Here is an 18,892-nt window from a genome sequence, read left to right as displayed (position 1 = left end):
TTTTTTCACTTCAATCGTAAAACATTTAATAGGTTTTAGCCAACTTTTGGTTATGAAAAATCCACCTCAATATTGCTTTTTCTTTGCAAAATTTTATATGAAGTATATTTATTTTTAATATTATCTTCACTTTTTGGCTTGGAGGTAATTTATTCATATCCCTTGTAAAATTTTAAACACGAATTGACTTCAAATTAAATTCACCTTAATATTAAAAGCTACTTCACCAATTTTTATTCATGATGATGTCACAGAAAAAATAAGTCTTTTATACTTTTTCCAATATGAAAGTTTATTCGTTATTTGAAGAGACAAAGGAATGGAAGAAGACCTAATCATAATGTAATATTATAAAAATCCTAGTTTCGAATTAAGAGTATGTTGTACACTCCAACTTTAGAAAGTATCAAAATACATCATTCTAAATTATTTGATTTGCCTTGATGTTAAAAAGTTTCATCGACATTCTCAGCTGTCTCAGCCTTGCGCGTTCCTACGTAGTGACGAGGTCCGTATCCATAAGAGCCAGAGCCATAAGAAGAGGGTACATAATATCCACTATATCCGTAAGAAGGTCTTACAGGATGTCCTCTATATCCGTAGGAACTGGTATAACCATAACTAGGGTCAGAAATGGGTTCAGCCTCACGCTTTCCAAGATAGTGGTGAGGTCTTGGGCCATAGGATCCGTATGAACCGTATCCGTAAGAAGGGTATCCATGATATCCTCCATAAACTTGAGGTCTGCCGTAACTGGCATAGCCATGACCAGGATCAGCATCAGCAGTGGGTTCAGCCTCACGCTTTCCGAGGTAGTGAGGAGGTCTGAAACCATAGGATCCATAGGAGCCGTGTCCATAAGAAGGGTATCCATAATATCCATGGTGAGGATCGGCTTCAGGATCAGCAGTAGGTTCAGCCTCACGCTTTCCTAGGTAGTGAGGACGACCATATCCATATCCGTGTGCTGGTCGTCCATGATATCCTCCATACCCATAGGGTCTGACACGACCTCCATAAGTATGATGAGGATCTGCCTCAGCCTCTGGAGCTGCATAGGCAGAGGCTACAAGGACAGCGACAATCTACATATGAAATAAAGATACGTAATATGAACGTGGGATTAAAGGAGAGAATGTTTGATTAACTTACAGTGAAAAAAGTCTTCATTTTCCCTTACTTCGATTGAAATAATACTTTAATTATGGAAATTCATGGTTTATATACATATGAGATTCTACTGGTTTTTTTATTTGTTTTGTGCATCCACGATGTTGTATAATTACTTGATTGTGAAAAAGTTGGACCCGCGCATTGTTTGATGTATAAACATTCGGTAACTCATTTTTCCAACGCTCTCCTTATGGGCGTGAACATTGAAAACATATTTTCTAAATGTCTTTACTCTCTTGAAAACCCCTATACTAATTTGATGTGTTTTGCATACTTTTTGAATCTTTTGATTGTCTTGATCTAATAATCTTTTCTATCCTTACCTTTTTAGCGAACACTACTGAACACTATTCATATATTTGAGACTAATTGCTAAAAATGGAAAATCATTTTCATTAAAAAAAAAAAAAGATTCGAATACTTGATGATTGAATTAATATGTATACAGATGTAGTGGAGATCTGAAAAAATTGGATGAAACACTTATTCTAGAACATCAAATAAACTTTAATCAATATAATTAACCTTGCTACTGTATATTTTGATGGCAATTATTAAGGAAAAAAAATTCTTTTTTGTGAAAGTTTCTTTTAGAGATAATTGATTAAACTTCTTTTTTGCTTCATTAGATAATGCACGTATAATAAGCAAAGTAAGGCGCTGAACAATGTATGAGAGTGTGAGACTTAATTTATACAATCTTTAATACTGATGACTGTCTAGGAATGTATTATAAAAAGTGGGAACACAAATCTATCCATATATGGAACGACGTAGCTCAATGAAAACCGAGTTCGGGAGAAATTATTCTCTTGTACTAAATGTGCAAAGGTTTGCGACTCTGTCGTCCATAGAAAATAATTTTTGTATATGGACAATTCTTAGAAAATAATTTTTGTATATGGACAATTCTTAGAAAATAATTTTTGTATATGGACAATTCTTAGAAAATAATTTTTGTATATGGACAATTCTTAGAAAATTCCTTGGTCAGATGGAGTAATTGTAATACTATAATGTTTACTTATACTTAATCAGTGGAACTTCATTTGACCAATTTAAGGAACATTAAAAAAAAGCAACAATAAAACTGTTAATGCTATATGATAATATATTCATTATGTCCTCCTTCACAAGCAATAATAGACTGGACACGCCAGTGAACAGATTGATAGCTCTTGACGATGAAGGCTATTTTAATTACGTACCGCACTGTCATGATGACATCTCGGAGCGAATCTGAATTTGGATGATAGTGAGGTGGCCTTCTTCTCCAAGGCTCTCCAGACTGCAAAGTCCAGGAAGTTGAGGTCGGGAATGAAGGAAGACCTCATAAAGGCAGGACATACGTCTGTCAAATTTTTGCTACATAATTTTTGGTTCTTTTTGGCTGTACGCGACTTAATGAGCTTTTGATGTTGTAGGAATTCCAGATATAAATCCAACGATCTGTGCAAATTTCTTGGCTCTAACACTGGCATGAAGTAGATCAGGGTGAAAAGCTACAAGGTAGTCGTGTTTTGGCTCATGAAATGTACCAGGAAGTTAAACATTCTAAACGGAAGTAAAACTTTTTGCCAAGCAGTTAAAGGTGCCCAGCTTTGTTCATTTCTCACTTTTGAAAGTACAAACTGCCGTCACACAAGAATGGCAAATGATTTACAGATCGGGGCTGTTAGCATTATATGGGGGGAATTTATCACAAGATTTGTTAATTTTGACGCAATATAAAATATGGCCAATTTACTTTGCTTCCTTTTTGCATTTGATATTATTGAAAGCACAAATGATGAACTAGAATTGATTGAGTTGCACGCAGATGCCCCATTGATAAAGAAGGGATTTGTGTAAAGAAAAAAAAAAGTGTAGTGATTAGGGAAGGAAATAAGAAATGCTCTTTCTTCTTTTTTGTACATTATATAATCATTCATGGAGGTATTAACAACTCCCTCAAAAGGAAGAACTCCCGCTCTTTCCTTGTGTAAATTGATTTAAAAATGTAGATATTAACAAAGGTCCTAATTTAGTAATACCGTATGTCTTTCTGTCGCCTTCTTCTCGGCCCTCTTACATAAATCCCCTCTCAACCCATTCAAGAAAATGAGTGGAAGCAAATCCCTTTTTGAATTTTTTGCATATCTTAACTCCTATAAATTTTAAAAACTTAGGAACAAAAGTTTTTTGTGATGATTCCATCAACAAACAAATTCAACCAGACTTTTTCAAAACTCAAAATTAAGTACTCAAAGAACATGTCAAGGATCACAGCTTCAAATATTACTCTGTTATAAGACCAGTACAACCAAATTTACGCATAATTTTGACAAGTTATTGAATAGTTGTGACCATTTAAATAAAATTTTCTATAACATGGGCTATAAAAAAATATTAAAAAAACAAAAAACGAAGGAATACCTGTTTTTCAGATTTTATATATTTATTCGATTTATATATATTTTGATAGAAGAATATAAAATTGAATAATGATTACAAAAATATTTGTTAGTACTCCAATAGTAAGTACAAGATTTTAATAGGGGTCCTAAATATTAGAAGATTTTAATGGCGAGACTAATTCTCTTTAATTTGATGTATGTTTCAAAGGATTCTACATCATTTAATAGTAATAGGGACGCCCATGTCCGTAAGAGGGTCGTCCATATCCATAGGAGGGTCGTCCATATCCGTAGGAAGGGCGACCATAATGTCCTCCATATCCGTAGGAACTGGCATAACCATATCCAGGATCAGCAGTGGGTTCAGCTTCACGCTTTCCGAGGAAGTGATGAGGTCTGAAACCATAGGATCCATAGGAGCCGTGTCCATAAGAAGAATATCCATAAGAAGGGTATCCATAAGAAGGGTATCCATAATATCCATGGTGAGGATCGGCTTCAGGATCAGCAGTAGGTTCAGCATCACGCTTTCCTAGGTAGTGAGGACGACCATATCCATATCCGTGTGCTGGTCGTCCATAAAATCCTCCATACCCATAGGGTCTGACACGACCTCCATAAACACGATGAGGATCTGCCTCAGCCTCTGGAGCTGCATAAACAGAGGCTACAAGGACAGCGACAATCTACATATGAAATAAAGATACATGATATGAAAGTGTGATTAAAAGAGCAAATGTTTGATTAACTTACAGTGAAAAAAGTCTTCATTTTCCCTTCTTTGGATTGAAAGTTATGAATGATATTTCAACTATGGAAACTCATTGTTTATATATGTATGAGATTATACCGGCTTTTTTTATTTATTGTGTGCATCCAAGATGGTGTATAAAGTTGGACCCGCGCATTGTTTGATGTATAACCATTCGGAAATACCTTCTTAGATTGTCCATCGCCCTCCTTATCGGCGTGAATGTATAGAAGTACGAAATATACATATTACTTTTGGTTTATTGCATTATTTAAAAATAAACAATACCTTGGGTTTTTTTCAATTTCCAGCTAGCTATTAAGGGCTGTGTTCCAGTAAAATCGTGAAATAACCAACTATGAGTAATCCCTATTTATTTTATGAAAATATAATTTTTTTTAATTAATTTAAGAATAAAATTGGATATCGCCCTCCTTTTTGGCGTGATTGTATTGAAATACGAATTGTACATATTACTTTTGGTTTAGTGACTTATAAAAAAATTAACAATACCTTGAGTTCTTTCAATTTTAGCAAGTTACTACGCGCTGTGTTCCAGTAAAATCGTGAAATAGCTATGAGTAGTTCCTATTTATTTTATGCAAATATAATTATTTTTGATTAATTTAAGAATTAAATTAAAGCTTAAATCTAAAGAGCAGCTAGAGGGCAAAAAAACAAAAAAATCATAGCTCAAAAAGTCTACAAAAAGAAAATATATGATTTTTAAATACCAATTCTGGAATTCACATTAAATAGGCCTAGTTTTTGTTCAATTTATTATTTATTTTATCGTAAGTATACATAATTGTATACTAGATATGTTTCAAAAATAGCTATAGACTGGGACTTACCCTGATTTTTTACCTGTACATTTTTGGTGGTTTAACCTTTAGTCAGTGAACATTTTATTTAGACGTATTTAATGAACTCCCAAATAATAAACGTTTATCAAATTTTATTACAAGATACACAGTTGGTATAGACTAGAATAACTCTCATAAATCTGAAGAACATTATTTTAGCGCAGCAACAGGAAATAATTTGTGATTATTATTGTGAAAGCATTATAATTTGTTTTTATAAAAACTTCTAGGAAATGTTTTGTTGATAAAGAAGTACACATTAGTTTTGATAGGGTTGAGTGTGATATTTAGAATATCAGTTGCTATTACATTTATGGCAAATAATAGAAAGGAGTAAGAAATAGACCAATTAAAAGAACGACTTAAAAACAAACAAATTAGTCAAACTCACAAGACCTTAATTAAAAATTGCAAAAAATTGTTAAGATTCTTTACAACAACAAAAGTTGAACTTATTCTGTAGGTTTTTTTTCAGGAGCGTATTAAAAATTTACAGCTTTTTTTTTTGCTTGAGTCATAAAATAATTTTATTATTTTTTTTATATGTGTAATGCCCCATAAGTGAAAATGTGGGTAGCAGTTGAAGCATTGAACAACTTTTCCCTTAAATCTCTAGAAAATGATATTTATACAAAATGTTATGTTATAAATTGTTGAAAAAAACAAATTTGAAGGGATAATAGTCCAGCTTTATTTATCAGTTATATTAAATTGCTTTTCTCAGCTTATTATTTCGTGGTAGCTTGGATATTACTTATATATCTAAAGAATTCTCTTCAAATAAAATATTTTGCAGCAAGAACAATAAATTATTTTTAGAGATCGACCTTGCAATACGCTTATTGGTATTCTAAAGAAAAGCATTGTTTCTGGTACCGTTATATATAAACCTAATTTAAGTGTTTTGTTTGTAGACGTTAAAAGCAAAATTTAAGTCTCCTTCTCATTCTATTTTAATGGTTTTTTTTGAATATTTAGGGCAATTCTGATATTGGAACTTTGGTATATTTAAAAAAACCTCTCAAGCAAAGAGATTTTTCATCTTGAAGAAGTGGTCATATTGAGATGAAATAGTTTGACCCTGTAAATGAAAAAAAAACAACCACAGTACTTTCTTTTAAGTGGGGTGTTTATTCACTTTCTCATCTCGGATTTTTATTAATTTCTACTAGGATTTGAATCCTTGTACTCATATGGGAAATCATGAGGTCGAAAATGAATATAAAACTATAATTTTTTTTTATTAATCTCCTAAAAAATTGTAGTTCTACCGAAGTTTTTGAATGCCAACATTCACTTAGTCTACACAACTCGAGAGAAAAATAGTGGTCATTCCATATAAATCCCTTTCTTTGATATGTTTATTAGTTAAATTGTACGAGTACCACGTAATTTCTCCGAAATAGAGCTAAAAAAACCCGCACTCCTACTCAATTAAAAATGAGGAGTGTTCATTTTTTCACTCGTATAGATGTATTTAAGTTTGACGAGGCTAGATGATTGCAATTAAATTCCAGAAGTTTATATATGGGAATAGTTCCCAGACAGTCTGTTTTGAGGCCAGTTTAGGTGTGTTGTACGATTTGTGACAAGCCTACCGTGTTTTCAATAGCTTATAATAACCCAAATAAGTGTGTCTATAAATTTATATTTGTCTTGGGCACAAAATGTTTAGGGACAACAATTTTAGGTGACATGTATTTACGAGATTTCATGCACTATTATCCAGTTAAGCCATACAATTATCTTGAGCTTGAACACAAGGTTCTCAAGTTTTGAACTTATGCTAGTGTGAGATTTTAGGATCATATATAAATTTACTATAACAATTATAGGAAATATTATTTCAGAGGTCGGAAAATTTGTTAACAAAAAAGAAAGATTTATCTTCGATCGTAATCTCCTCTCACATAGGAGCTGGCGGTTTTTCTAAGGGAAATAATATCTGAGTCTTCTTAGATTGACCAGGCACATGTTCGGCAAACTTGTCAGCCGGAAACAGCAGAGGGCCAGAGATGCATTATGGAAGAAAAGAAATTGGCTTATATTGAAACATAACTTCATCCGTCTTTTCTCTCAATCTTTTAAATTTATTTTATTTAACTCTCTAATTTGTTGATGTTATATTATAAGAGGTAGAAACAGAAAAAGTAATAAAAATTCATATAAATGAGCCAAAATTCTAGTTATTTTATGGCTCTACAAAAATAACGAACGTGATCTCTCGTTATTTCAAATAATAAGTGCCCTCCCACTCACTAATGATTTTCTCAGATCCATTGGGGGATCGATAAACTGACAAAAAGAGTAACAAACTTTGCTTTAATAATATAGTAACCCCTTTTTTCCCCTAATATGAAACGCTGAGCTTTGGGTATACACGCTCGTTGATACCTTGTTATTTCATAGATAAAATAGTCATACAATACTATGATAGTAAGCATACACTCATAAATGAGGTTTCATAAGACAAACTTTGGTTTATTAATTATATTATTTGAAATATATACCTACATATACTTGTGGTCTTTTGAAATTTTGTTCCAATTATGTCGATAATTTATTTATTTATTTTACTTTTCAATAATAAATTTTGCTTTTTACAAGAAAATTTAAAATTAATTTTTTAAACTTATTTCCAAAAAGTTTAATTCCCTGTGAATAACTATGTATTTTTGAAATTTTTCTTCAAATATTTAATCTTTGAACTTCTTTGTTTTTTTTTGAGAACAACTGTAATTTTTTTTTCGAAAAAGTCTAATATTTGAAATTTGTTGAAAAAAAATTTAATATTTCAATTATTTTCCAAAGAAAATTATTTTTGTGTAGAGCAGTTTTTCAAAAAAAAAAAAAAATGAAATATTAAATTTAGCCATTGATTTTTTTTTTCAAAAGTTTAAAATTTCAAATTTATTTTTTAAAAATTCCATTAACTAAGACCCCCTCCCCCGAAGAAAAATTATATAATCCAATGGAAGCTCATGATATCAAAATGCTAATTTTTAACGATTATTTAAAATATTAAAGAATCAAAGTCAGAAATTTTTAACAGAATTGCATCAGAATCGGCATTGATTTTTTCATCGTCCCATCACTAATCAATACCAAACAAAGGAAAAGAATTAGAATAATAAAAATTATATTCACAACAATTTAAACAGAAATTAACTTGTGCAAAAATTGTCTTACGAGTCATTTTGACCCAGTTATTAAAATTGATACTTTATTTTTGTATAAATTCAAGAAACATAAATAAACCTAATGAAATAATTATGGATATTCAAAATAAGGGGACTGTAATTAATTAAACAGTAAATAAAAAGTAAAAACCCTACTAGGGTCAATGTCGTAATATCTCAAATACCAAACCTAGAAAGTAACAATCTCAAAAAACGTCTCGGGTTAATATCTATCATAACATAATTTATCCGAGATTATTATTCAGATCGTCAGCAAGATTTTATTTTTTTTGAGGGGTATTTCACACAATTATTTTGAAAAAAATTTACCAAAGTAAATTTTTTGAAAGTAAAATTTAACAATCCACAGCTATTAACTAATATAAATTTTTTTCGAAATAACTTAAAATATTTATCTTTTTCAATTAAAACTTAAACAATAAATAGTTTTTGGAAAAAATTTAAATAATCCACAGCTCTTATCAAAATATTAAATTCTTATGAAAAAAATTTCGAAAGTCAATAAATTATATTTTTGGGGAAAAAAATCAAAAAATATATTTCATATATTACATTTTTTTTTTTTAAATATCCAAAATTCATAGCTACTCAAAAAAAAATTTTAGAATACAATTAAATTTACTACAGCTACATCCCCCTCCAGTCCACCCCTGTGGATACCCTTGATAATTACTGTTATATCCCATTTGGATTCATCCTTAATATATAGACCGGGATTGCTACATCTGTGGTATGTATCATGTATAGCTCGTATTTATATCTGTTTGGAATTAAGATGATCTAGATGAAGTCCCTTCCATCTCACTTTCTCATATTTGCCATTAGGGTCTTTAAATAATAAGAGACCATAAATAACATTCTTTGAAACCTCGATCATATATTCATTAATTTGTAAATAACTCAGAAAGTAGCCATCAGAAATATCATTCCAACAAATGTGACTGGTTCATATTTAAATTTATTTTGGTTCATCAAAAGTTATTCTATAGGATGAGCTTTACATCCGATTTGTACTTCCCTTAAGATTTAGAACGGGACATCAGTATGTATACTCGTATTTATATCTGCTTAAAATTAAGATAACTTAGATCAAGTCAAGTGATAAGCTATCAAATTCATAACTTAAAAACACACCTGAGATGTGAACTATGCATATTACCTGAATGGTTATAAGACTGCAGGATCTTAGTTTTTTTAGACCAATCCAGCACTACCTTAATGCAATGACCTCATATCAAAGGAAGGATTAACTATTTCAAACAAAAGATCTTGGTATATGTCTGATTAAATAAACGAAGAAAAACCTTTTTTCAAGCTTTAAACATTATTCGATTCATATATATTTGAAGAGAAGAATATAAAAGTTGAATAATTATTTTCAAATTGGTACTCCAATAATAAGTACACGATTTGTAGTAAGGTCCTAAATATTAGAAGATAAAAATGACGAGACTAATTCCCTATCATGTGATTCATATATATAAGAATTGTACACATTTAGTAGTAATAGGGACGTCCATATCCGTAAGAGGGTCGTCCATATCCGTAGGAAGGTCGACCATAATGTCCTCCATACCCGTAAGAACTGGCATAACCATATCCAGGATCAGCATCAGCAGTGGGTTCAGCCTCACGCTTTCCGAGATAGTGATGAGGTCTGGAGCCATAGGATCCGTATGAACCGTATCCGTAAGAAGGGTATCCATGATATCCATATCCAGGGGATCTGACATGACCTCCATATACATGGTGAGGATCAGCTTCAGGATCAGCAGTGGGTTCAGCCTCACGCTTTCCGAGGTAGTGAGGACGACCGTATCCATATCCGTACGATGGTCGTCCATGGTAACCTCCATATCCATAGGATCTCACACGACCTCCATAACCATGGTGAGGATCCGCTTCAGGATCAGCAGTGGGTTCAGCCTCACGTTTTCCGAGGTAGTGAGGACGACCGTATCCATATCCGTATGCTGGTCGTCCATGGTAGCCTCCATATCCATAGGATCTCACATGACCTCCATAAGCATGATGAGGATCGGCGTCTGCCTCAGCCTCTGGAGCTGCATAAGCAGAAGCTACAATGAGGGCAACAATCTACATAGGAAATAAAGATACATAATATGAACGTGTGATTAAAGGAGAGAATGTTTGATTAACTTACAGTGAAAAAAGTCTTCATTTTCCCTTACTTCGATTGAAATAATACTTTAATTATAGAAATTCATGGTTTATATACATATGATATTCTACCGGCTTGTTTTATATATTTAGTGCATCTACAATAATGTAAATGTTGGGCCTGCCCATGGTTTGATATATAACTATAGCTTTTTAACATTTCTAACGCCCTCCTTATGGGCGTGATTGTACTGAAGATCGAATTCAAGAATTGAAAATATTACTTTTTGTGGAGCAAATTATTAATTATGTCTATTGTCTCTGTATATGTATAGAATTTATATCTTGAAGATTAATTTCACCAACATATTTTACTCCATTTTTATCAAAATTACACCAGGATTTATAAAATCATCATGTCTTTCCTTTGATATTTTATAGCAATGTATTTCCCCTCATAAAATATGCATCAATCAAATAAAACCCGTATTTTTTATGTATTAACGACTTCTTATATTTTTAGATTTTGAGTAAAATACATTGTTTTAATCATCCATCCATAATATCTGCTGACAGAAAATTTGGCTGGAATTTATGAAATAAAGATCAATTAATTATTCACTAAGCAATACAAAAAAAAAAAAAAAAAAAAAAAAAAAAAAAATAATACTCAATGTTTGAATATATCACTACTCTCTTTTGAGCTCTGACTTTTGGTTGAAATTTGTACTTTCTCCTTTTTGAAATTTGCTGGATGAGAGTTTCACCTATTGGAAATGTGAGCAATGAGGAAAAAGTTTCATAATCTTGCCTTATATCTTACCTACACTCATAAATAGATTGCACGATGTACATGGATATTTTAAAATCATAATATTTATAAAATGGCGGTTTCTCGTAGAAATATTAGGAACCAATAAATCATATACTGTTTTATAATATTTCCAGAGTTGCAATATAGCAAGAGGAAACTAAAAAAATATATATTATCTGCAGGGTGGTAAAACAGTGTCTAGCTTATAGTTTAAAAAAATGGCACATAGTAAGAATAATTTTCAGAGCGCCCTCTATGTGAGTAATAATCACAGTGACATATCCATCAATTAGTGTTTCTTATGATCTAATACTAAGGTGTGACTTAGTTTCTGAATTAACAGCGTCGGAGTAATTTGCTTGATCTTCAATTATTTTTAGAGATGTACCGATCCCAAAATTTCAGTCATTTCTGATACCATATTTATGGTGAATTATGAAACTGATTCCTTATTATATATAATGGAATTGCAGTAACCAAATATAAAATTATTTAAGATTTTTATTGATTAGAGCTAGGCAAGAAAATACGTAAATATCGAGTGGTCCATTAAAATATGTACACCCTGAATTTTAAACTTGCCTGGCACCTTCTTCAGATGTAGTGCTAGAAGACAAATGAAAATGTATTCAAAGATAAATTTAAAAAAAACAATTAATCCAATACCGGATAAGACTTTAATTATCGTAAGTTTATGTTTAGTTTATTATTTTTTTTTCTAGATGTTTGTATACATCATATATAAGCTTATGAGTGAGAGTACCTGTAACAGTTCGGAGTAATTATGCGTCGACAAACAGACAAAGAGAGCAACAATATTTGCTTAAATAATATAGAAAGTGATTAATGAAAACCTGTACTCTTGGTATGTAAAAATAAGGGGAACTGAAAATGATCGTGGTTATCCAGATAATTTTAGGAATGTATCGGAGGAGAGCCGATTAGCTGTCATGCCATTTTACTAGATCAGCTCTAAGCAGCCGTGACAGGAAGGAAATAAACAAATATTTCCCTCTGTATATAGAAAGAACAAATAGGCCAAAATTACTCCGACGTCCTTTTTTCAATTTTACCCCGAGTCCAGCAAGGAATTACACTTATACCTCCCGAGCAAAACTTTTGTTGTTACTCTACGTCTTTCATGCACACAATCATTATTTATTAATTTATTTTGAAATTTTCCCGTATGAGGAATTAAATGATAGTCATACCAGCTTGGAAAACAAAAAAGCTTGTTCAGATAGCCAACTTGAAAAACCCGTTCTCCCTTTCTAAGACATATTTTATACGCGTCTGAATATAAATATGTAATCTTTTTTTATTTGATTATGACGGGATGAGCTTTAGTTAAACACGCTCGTTGCTTCTTTGTTATTTGATAGCTCAAAAAGTCATGCACTAAGATACGAAGGGCACACTTAAAAATGCGTGTTCTAATTAGTTGATTATATTATTTGAAATAAACTTTTTTGATCAAATTAAATTTTATTTCAATTATGGCAAAAAATACTATGAGTTTTTACTAAAATTTATTGATAATGAATACTACACTAGCTTGAGATTACAGCTAAAGTATCATAAAATTGGTGCAATAAGCTGTATATTGTTTTGAAGTTTTGCAAAAAAAAAAAAAAAAAAAAAAAAAAAACTGAAATATCAATATCACTTCAATAGTAATAAGCCAAAAAGGGAAGGTGAACTAATTCCCTTGCTGTCAAATTATATTTTAGGCCAATATTTAATTAGAAATGCTTTTACAAACAATAATTATACAATAGCATTAGACCTCCACTTATATTTATCGGAAAGGAATGAAAAAATCCGTGTGATTTAATATCATATTTTGTCAAATCCACCTTTACATGCATACATTTGTGAGTCAATAAAAACATGTAATAAAAGTACTTGTATATTTAATATTCATTCCGTGTCAGTTCACCCTGTAAATTCATTTATAAATTCCATAGGTATTTACCCTAATCAGTAAAAACCAAAGGAAAGGATAAAAACGGAATAAAAAGTATATTTACAACAATTTAAGCAAAAAAATCAAACTATTTTTCTGATATTATTCATTCAGGTAAATTCTAAGAAATGTTAGTATTAATAAATCAAAAAAAAAGAAATCAAAAACTGACATGGTAGAAGAATTTTGCAAATTTCAAATTATGAAAATCTGCAACCTGATTACGAACACCATATTACAGGAAGTTATGCTGCTAAACCCTGTAGTAGACATATCTACCGATGTATGTAAGTATGGAACTTGTAACAATTTTACAAAGGTACAATATTGAAATTGTAAATGATAAAAAGGTAGACAGATCATAAAACAAGGTATCATTGCGTAGGAAGTTTGACGTTAATCAACACAAATTACAAAGACTTTTCATTGTTCTTAATAAATGTATTCAAAATATAACTTTGTACTTCTCTATACATAAAATTAGCAAATTAATCAAGTACTTGTATGTCTAAGGAGATAATACGACCATAAGTCTTAAAAAAACCTATCATAATTTGAAATAGATTTCTCTTTCTTATACAGACAAGTAACAACCATAGAAACAGAAATATATGGAGGTGATAAGGATTTTTACTTGGCTATTTGCATTAGTTTGCCAGATGGATGATAAATATTCTGACCTTGAAAAGTTAAATAAGGCTTTTGTCTTTGTAGATATGTTATAATCTGAAGGGAAAAAAATGAACTTGATTTGACTTGATCTAAATGAGCATGTCTATAATTATTTGAATCATCATCTTAATTTTATTCACGGAAATATCTATTCCATCTATAAAGTTTGTTTCGTTTTTTTACTACTACAAAAAAGTTCGTATAACAGAGTGGGGACACAAAACGTGCAGTAAGATGACTAAATCACTAAAAGCATGATTTATATGGAATCGAGGAAAGATAACTCAAGAAAATGTAATTATATGTTTAAGAACCATATTTAGCTTTATTTTTTACTGATGGAACGATTCTGAAAAAAAATCCTGATACCAATTCCGATTTAAAAATATTTAAAAAAATACAGGTATTTTAGTATTGTTTTGATAATTTTTTGGAAAAAAAATGAAAATTAAACTTTAAATTTAAATTTTTCCAAAAAAATTCATATATACAATTTGAAAATTTTAAATTTGTTTACAGATCTACAAATGTTCACAAAAAATTATTTCCAAAATCCGCAACTGTTTACAAAAAAGAATTTTTTTGGGAAAAAAAATTCAATAATCCCCAGCTGTTTTTTTTTTTTTTTTTTTTGCGCTTGAAGCACTTTTTCATGCCATTTATTCTCAGGATCGGGCCCTTCCTCATCTTTATGAGTAGTGGCAAAGTTTTTATGATTGCAGAGCCGGAGCAGCGACTCTGAACGGACAACTTCTCGAGAAATTTCCATGATGGACTTTCCTGGGTCCTCATTGACGATTAGCTGAATTTTGGCCACGAATTCTGGCGTCAAAAACACAGTTACCTCAACCCACATTGCTGTTACCTTTAAATCACCTATGGAGGCCACAGATTCCCCCTTAACTCTGCAAACCAACGTCTCACTGAGTCCCAGAGTTAGAGGAAGTGCTATGTCGTCACTCCCATTGTGGGTTTCAAGGAGAGTACCATCCCTTTTCTATATATTTGGGACAACGATTAGACTTTGTATATAACTCTGTCATTTTTGAAAATTATCATTTTCAAATAAGAGGAAGTTTTGTAACAAGGAAAGCTAATTGTTTCCAAGACAAACTTCCAAAAGCGGGAAAATTTCTTAATAAATATCAACAAGTAAAATATTTATAATGTAACCTGGTATTTCTGCAATGGGGAAATAGGAATATTCTAGAATAATTTTAAATACTACAAAGATAAAGTTGCACCTTTTAAAGATCCAATACTTGATGGCAAACCTATTGTAATAGTAAATTATTAAGGTTGATTTTAATCAAAGCTACTACCAAAAGCATACAAAATAAGGTGAATATACCACATTTATGTATGATATTAGTTTTTGAGTTGATCTACTGCAAAAAAAATTCTACTTTTAAATGTTCAATTTAATAAATAATATGTTAATGAAATAATTATAAGAAACTCAATAATTTGAAAGTCCCAAGTGTTTGAGACTAAGTCCAAATATGTTATGAATCAAGTAGTTTATCTCACGTCCAATTCAATAAAGCCAAGTATCAAATCAGGTTCAAAACCAAATTCAATCTTGTTATCCTAAAGTTTTATGCACTTTTTAATATTATGTAATTTATTTAACACTCCAATCATATACTACAAACGCTTTTGGACACTAAGCCGCTTGACAGGTTCCGTCATTAATTATTGTGTGTCGAGTATGGAGGTCTCAAAGGAAGAAATTCGTCCTATATTACATTTTTACAACCTGAAATGGAAAAACGCGTCGAATGCAACGAAGAAAGTTTACAATGTATACGGAGCCGACACTCCGAGGCGGCCAGCATTTTTAAATAGTAGACAAAACGAACGACACTATCAAGACAACACCAGGCTGCACACCTCCTTGATGACGCGCCAGAAGCTTTATGATCTTGGATGGGAAGTTCTTAGACATCCACCCTACAAATCCGACCATACACCAAGAACTACCACCTGTTCCTGTGTTTGACCAACACGATTGGGAGTACAAATTTTGCCTCAACAGAGGCCTGCGAAAATTAGTTATCTGAGTTTTTGCAAATAGGGAAAAGGGGCTCTACGAGAAGGGTATTTGAAGTTGTATTCTCGTTGACAACAGGTTATCGAACAGAACAAGGTATACTTGGCATAAATCGGATGATTGTAACACATCTTTTCAACCATTGAAATTAAGGGACAAATACGAAATAACTTTTTCCCCAAACTAATATAAGTGAGAAAGAGGTAAAGTACAAATATTTCGATTAAAGGAATCAAACATAAATAATTTCAAAAGTAAATTGAAACTCTAAAATATTATTTTTCCTTTCAATATTAATAACATACCTATTTTCAGAGAAAAAAGGACTTATATCCAACAAAGAACTATTTCAGCCAAAATATATGCATGATTAAATGAAGAAAGAAATAGATTTTTGAAGATTTAAAAATTTATTCGATTCATATATATATTTGAAGAGAAGAATATAAAAGTTGAATAATTATTTTCAAATTGGTACTCCAATAATAAGTACACGATTTGTAGTAAGGTCCTAAATATTAGAAGATAAAAATGACGAGACTAATTCCCTATCATGTGATTCATATATATAAGAATTGTACACATTTAGTAGTAATAGGGACGTCCATATCCGTAAGAGGGTCGTCCATATCCGTAGGAAGGTCGACCATAATGTCCTCCATACCCGTAAGAACTGGCATAACCATATCCAGGATCAGCATCAGCAGTGGGTTCAGCCTCACGCTTTCCGAGATAGTGATGAGGTCTGGAGCCATAGGATCCGTATGAACCGTATCCGTAAGAAGGGTATCCATGATATCCATATCCAGGGGATCTGACATGACCTCCATATACATGGTGAGGATCAGCTTCAGGATCAGCAGTGGGTTCAGCCTCACGCTTTCCGAGGTAGTGAGGACGACCGTATCCATATCCGTACGATGGTCGTCCATGGTAGCCTCCATATCCATAGGATCTCACACGACCTCCATAACCATGGTGAGGATCCGCTTCAGGATCAGCAGTGGGTTCAGCCTCACGCTTTCCGAGGTAGTGAGGACGACCGTATCCATATCCGTATGCTGGTCGTCCATGGTAGCCTCCATATCCATAGGATCTCACATGACCTCCATAAGCATGATGAGGATCGGCGTCTGCCTCAGCCTCTGGAGCTGCATAAGCAGAAGCTACAATGAGGGCAACAATCTACATAGGAAATAAAGATATATAATTTCTAATTAACGAATCCAAGAGGTGGATTAACTTACAGTAAAAAAAGTCTTCATTTTCTCTTCCTTCGATTGAAAGCTATGAATAATACTTCAATTATGGAAATTCATGGTTTATATACATATGAGATTCTACCGGCTAGTTTTATATATTTTGTGCATCCACGATACTATAAAAGTTGGACCCGCGCATGGTTTAAGTGTACCTATTTTCAACACTCTCCTCAAGGGCGTGAATGTATTGAAGAACGAATTCAATAATTGAACATATTAATTTAGGTTAGGCACATGATTAAGCAATACGTTTGGTTTCTTTAATTTCAAGCTAGTTTCTTACTCACTGTGCGTTCTAAGAGTTTCTCTATTTTATTTTATGAAAACAAATTATTTTTAGTTAATTTAAGAATTAAATTAGTACTTGAAATCCAAAAGTAGCTGGAGGCTTAGTTGGCTCACTCTAGTTATTATAAATATAAACAAATAGCAGTTTTTCTATGATGCAATTGCTTTCAGAAATATAAGTTATTATAGTTATTCGAGACTATTATTCTTCAGAGTCATTTTTAACCATTAAAACAATCCCAAAATTTTATGTACGATTCAGAAAAAATATGTAAAAGTTTTTTGATGATTGTAAACGTGTTTAATTAACTTTATATCTCGTTTTGAACTCGATTAATTTTCTTTTTAGGCTGAAAAATGATGGAAAATAACACTTTTTTTTAGGTTTATCAAACATATCAATAATTCATAGTGATGAGAAATATCATAACTTATATTATAGAAAAATATTTAATGTTTTATTAAAAAAAAAAATTGCATCTCTTAGATTTTTATTTGATTTGTTATTTTTTGAGTCATTATATTTTTATGGTTGTGTGCTAACGAATATACAACATGATTTTAATACTGTTTACTATTTCAATGTCTAGTATTGACGTAATGCCCCATAATAAATAATATATAATACTGCTCTTCATATAAATTCAAATAAAATAACTATATATTATATTTTAAATAAATATATCCTGGAATATCTTTTCCTAAACAAAAGAGTCAACCCTTCTCTCTTATGTGGACTGGAAATTTTCATCAGATAAATTTTCATTCTGTAGTTCCTCGTGGAATACGTAATTCAGAGCTAATTAGAGCATTTCTATCTTCCTTTGCCCTCAACTCTTGGAGGAGGACATCAAAGTCCACTTCTTCCAGTCTTAATAAGTAAAAATGATCTTAGGTATGTGTAATTGTCAAATTAAAAGCATATTAAAATATTTTATTTTTATGATTATAACTTCATATTGTAGTAGTACCTAATAATCATTTCTGTTTTTATAATTCACATATGTGTGAGGCCTGTTATCTGAAAGTGAATGGATCCCTCCATAATTTTAACCCTGTAATATATTCATTATTATATTAGGTTGGGGAAAATATAATGTCAAATATAGTATACTTCAATTTTTCTAAAATTTTCATGAAATGGCTGTCAACATATATTAAATAATTACAAAATAAGTTTTGGGGCTGCATTCAAATTTGGGTCAATGCTATAAGCCAAATACTAAGAAGGGGATGTAAAAACTTGGTTAAAATATTAGAAAGGATAGTTAATATGGAAATAATATAAAAACTTATTATGTTAAAAAGTAAATTTACTTTTTAGCATCAC

The 18,892-nt window shown here is 31.4% G+C and overlaps 4 protein-coding genes across 4 annotated transcripts; all 4 read right to left on the bottom strand.

Moving 5' to 3' along the window:
• Nucleotides 1-211: 211 nt before the first annotated feature.
• Nucleotides 212-1,305, bottom strand: LOC139904678 (uncharacterized). The gene is made up of 2 exons (XM_040711070.2): nt 1,153-1,305; nt 212-1,085 (listed from the first exon to the last, which is right to left on the bottom strand). The coding sequence occupies exons 1-2, from the start codon at nt 1,168-1,170 to the stop codon at nt 447-449; spliced, it is 657 nt and encodes a 218-aa protein (XP_040567004.1). The 5' UTR covers nt 1,171-1,305; the 3' UTR covers nt 212-446.
• A 2,280-nt stretch (nt 1,306-3,585) lies between these two features.
• LOC121116784 (uncharacterized) lies at nt 3,586-4,483 on the bottom strand. The gene is made up of 2 exons (XM_040711072.1): nt 4,323-4,483; nt 3,586-4,255 (listed from the first exon to the last, which is right to left on the bottom strand). The coding sequence occupies exons 1-2, from the start codon at nt 4,338-4,340 to the stop codon at nt 3,791-3,793; spliced, it is 483 nt and encodes a 160-aa protein (XP_040567006.1). The 5' UTR covers nt 4,341-4,483; the 3' UTR covers nt 3,586-3,790.
• Nucleotides 4,484-9,667: 5,184 nt separating this feature from the next.
• Nucleotides 9,668-10,680, bottom strand: LOC139905139 (uncharacterized). The gene is made up of 2 exons (XM_071887636.1): nt 10,551-10,680; nt 9,668-10,483 (listed from the first exon to the last, which is right to left on the bottom strand). Exons 1-2 carry the CDS (start codon nt 10,566-10,568, stop codon nt 9,884-9,886), a joined length of 618 nt encoding a protein of 205 aa, XP_071743737.1. The 5' UTR covers nt 10,569-10,680; the 3' UTR covers nt 9,668-9,883.
• Nucleotides 10,681-16,403: 5,723 nt separating this feature from the next.
• On the bottom strand, nt 16,404-17,418 carry LOC139905138 (uncharacterized). The gene is made up of 2 exons (XM_071887635.1): nt 17,260-17,418; nt 16,404-17,197 (listed from the first exon to the last, which is right to left on the bottom strand). Exons 1-2 carry the CDS (start codon nt 17,275-17,277, stop codon nt 16,598-16,600), a joined length of 618 nt encoding a protein of 205 aa, XP_071743736.1. The 5' UTR covers nt 17,278-17,418; the 3' UTR covers nt 16,404-16,597.
• Between the last annotated feature and the right edge of the window lie 1,474 nt (nt 17,419-18,892).

Source organism: Lepeophtheirus salmonis, chromosome 4 (assembly GCF_016086655.4).
Source record: "Lepeophtheirus salmonis chromosome 4, UVic_Lsal_1.4, whole genome shotgun sequence".
Classification (NCBI taxonomy): domain Eukaryota; kingdom Metazoa; phylum Arthropoda; class Copepoda; order Siphonostomatoida; family Caligidae; genus Lepeophtheirus; species Lepeophtheirus salmonis.
Note: the sequence above shows the minus strand (reverse complement) of the source record. Positions and strands in the feature narration are given on the sequence as shown.